Below are 2,126 nucleotides of genomic sequence, written 5' to 3'. Positions count from 1 at the left end.
GCAACCCCCAGCAGGCTGCGCGGGCACGCGATAACACCAGCCCAGGCGCGGCGCGCGTTCTCCTGCCATCGGGGCCTCCGCCCTGCGGCGTCCGCTCCGGCGCCGGCCGGTGTTCACGGCCCAGGACATGCCCCCCGTCCCCCCTCCGCCGGCCGGCCACCGCGGGCTACGATGGTGCGCTTTTGATGCCCTCTCTCGCTCCTGCTCCCGCTCCCGCTCCCGCTCCCGCTGTGCGGCTGGTTGGCACGGCCGCCGCGGCAGGCCGGGAGATCGAGCACCACCTCTTGGGAATATGGTTTCCGGGGCATGTGACCTGGAATACAATTCCCACACAGGGCCGCGGCATATCAGAACCCCTCCGCTTTAGGGACTAGGCCGGGAGGTGTGCGGATGCTCCTGGCCCCCAGCAGCCCTGGGCCCCACCACCAGGGAGGCGGGCCGGCCGGAAGTCCCGGTCCGGCAAATGCATTGGCATCATGCGCCTCGCGGGGCGAGGCATGTCCCAACGCTTCCGGCGCCCTCGCGCTCGGTCCTCCCACGCGGGGGCGCCGTGGCGCGCGGCGGCACCGGCAGCCGGACGCGCCCGGGGCACGCCGCGCCCCGCCCGGGGGTGCCCGGACCACCGCGCAGGTGCATCATTTTCGCGTGGTTATATGGGGCGGCCGCCACACCGGCTGGGGGGGGGGGGGGGGGGGGGGGGGGGCCCCCCCCGGGGGCCGGCCCGGGGGGGGCATGCCCGGCCCCTCGCTAGAGGGGAGACGCGCCCGGCAGGCTGGCCGGGTGAAAGCCCCGCGGAGACTGTCTCTCCCCCGCCCCCCCCCCCATCCCCCCCGCCCGGGGCCCGTCCAGTTTAGGGCCCTCTTGCGGCGCCGGTCGTGGCGGCCGGCCGGCCGACGCAGCTGCCAACTGGACTGGGACCGCGGCTACCCCGCCAGGCGCCGGTCGCCGCAAGGGCGGCCGCCACACGGGGGAGGAGATCTCCCCCGGGGGTGCCGGGCCGACGACCCTTGCGCAAGATATAGACAGGGGCCCCGTGCACGACGCAACACAGGCCCCCCCCCCCTCCCAGCTGCCCGGCCTCCGGGCGGCGGCCGCGCTGGGCCCCGGGCACGCCCACCGCGCACGGCCGCGGTTCAGTGGCAAGTGCCGCCGGTGAGGCGCGCCGCCGCCCGCCCACGGAGGCCTGACCTCAGAGGCCGCGGCCGAGGGTTCACGTTCTCTCTGTTGGCACTTCTTGCTTTTTGGCTCCGCCCACCCACCCCGCGGCCTCGGAGATCTCGGTCCGCCGCGGACCAAGGCAGGGAAAGCCAAGTCGGCGCGCAGGAAGATGCCCCCCCCCGGCCCTGCCTCCCTCGCCGCACGCCGGGCGGGGGCCGCATGCCCGCCCCCCCCCCCCCCCTTCGTCGATCTCCGCCCTGCTTTTGGGGAGCCAGGTTGGGGGGCTGGGGGGAGGGGGGAACAGGCGCAGAGGGGAGATTCGAATAAAAAAGACTCTTTTTCGGTCTGATTTCCATCAGCACACCCGTGTGCGGCGCGTGCGTCCTCCACCGGGCCGGGGGGCCGGGGCCGGGGCCGAGGTTGGGTCGGTGTTGTCGCGGTGGCAGCCGCGGGTCCTTCTCCCGCCCCCCTCGCCCGCGGCATAGGCCAGGAATTTAGGCCAGAATCTTCCCCCCCCCCTCCCTCCCTTCTACCCCCAGCAGACACGCAAAGCCCGGGTGCCATGTGAGGGCGTCCCCAGGCCGGGCGCGCGGGCGAGGGAGGAAGAAGGAGAAGGCACAGGGGGGGGGGAGGGGGGGACTGCGGCGGCCCGGGAAAAATGCCCGGCCCGCCCGCGCGGGCCCCTCCCGCAATTCGGCCCTCCCCGCGCCTGGGCGGGGGAGAAAAAAAAAGAAAAAAAAGCGCCGCGCCCGTCCAGCCCCCCGCGCGGGGGCAAACCCTTTCGCCTCCCCCCTCCTCCCTCCTCGCCCCTCCCCCCCCCCCGCCCTCGCCGCCGCCCCCTCCGCCTCCTTCCGTTGCCGCAACACACTGCTCTCCGGAATATACCAACACACGAACACAGAAAACACAAACAGCACAGACACGCACACATACGCCATTACGTGACGTAAGTATCTTCCCCCCCCCCC

The 2,126-nt window shown here is 73.7% G+C and overlaps 2 protein-coding genes across 2 annotated transcripts in view; one reads left to right on the top strand and one right to left on the bottom strand.

The window, feature by feature from the left end:
* H696_04195 (hypothetical protein) overlaps nucleotides 1–129 on the bottom strand; it is a gene marked incomplete at both ends in the record, with an annotated part of 2,975 nt that extends 2,846 nt beyond the window's left edge. Inside the window, one exon of the mRNA XM_009498072.1 lies at nucleotides 28–129. Within this exon, the coding sequence (XP_009496347.1) occupies nucleotides 28–129 (102 nt within the window). The remainder of the gene's footprint in view (nucleotides 1–27) is intronic.
* Nucleotides 130–1,978: 1,849 nt separating this feature from the next.
* Nucleotides 1,979–2,126, top strand: part of H696_04194 (hypothetical protein) — a 5,818-nt gene continuing 5,670 nt past the window's right edge. The window contains exon 1 of the mRNA XM_009498071.1: nucleotides 1,979–2,104. The gene's annotated coding sequence lies outside the window, so the exon portion shown is untranslated. The remainder of the gene's footprint in view (nucleotides 2,105–2,126) is intronic.

This window comes from Fonticula alba (assembly GCF_000388065.1).
Source record: "Fonticula alba strain ATCC 38817 unplaced genomic scaffold supercont2.7, whole genome shotgun sequence".
Taxonomy (NCBI): domain Eukaryota; order Rotosphaerida; family Fonticulaceae; genus Fonticula; species Fonticula alba.
The sequence above is the reverse complement of the archived record's forward strand: the minus strand, read 5'-3'. Positions and strand labels throughout refer to the sequence as shown.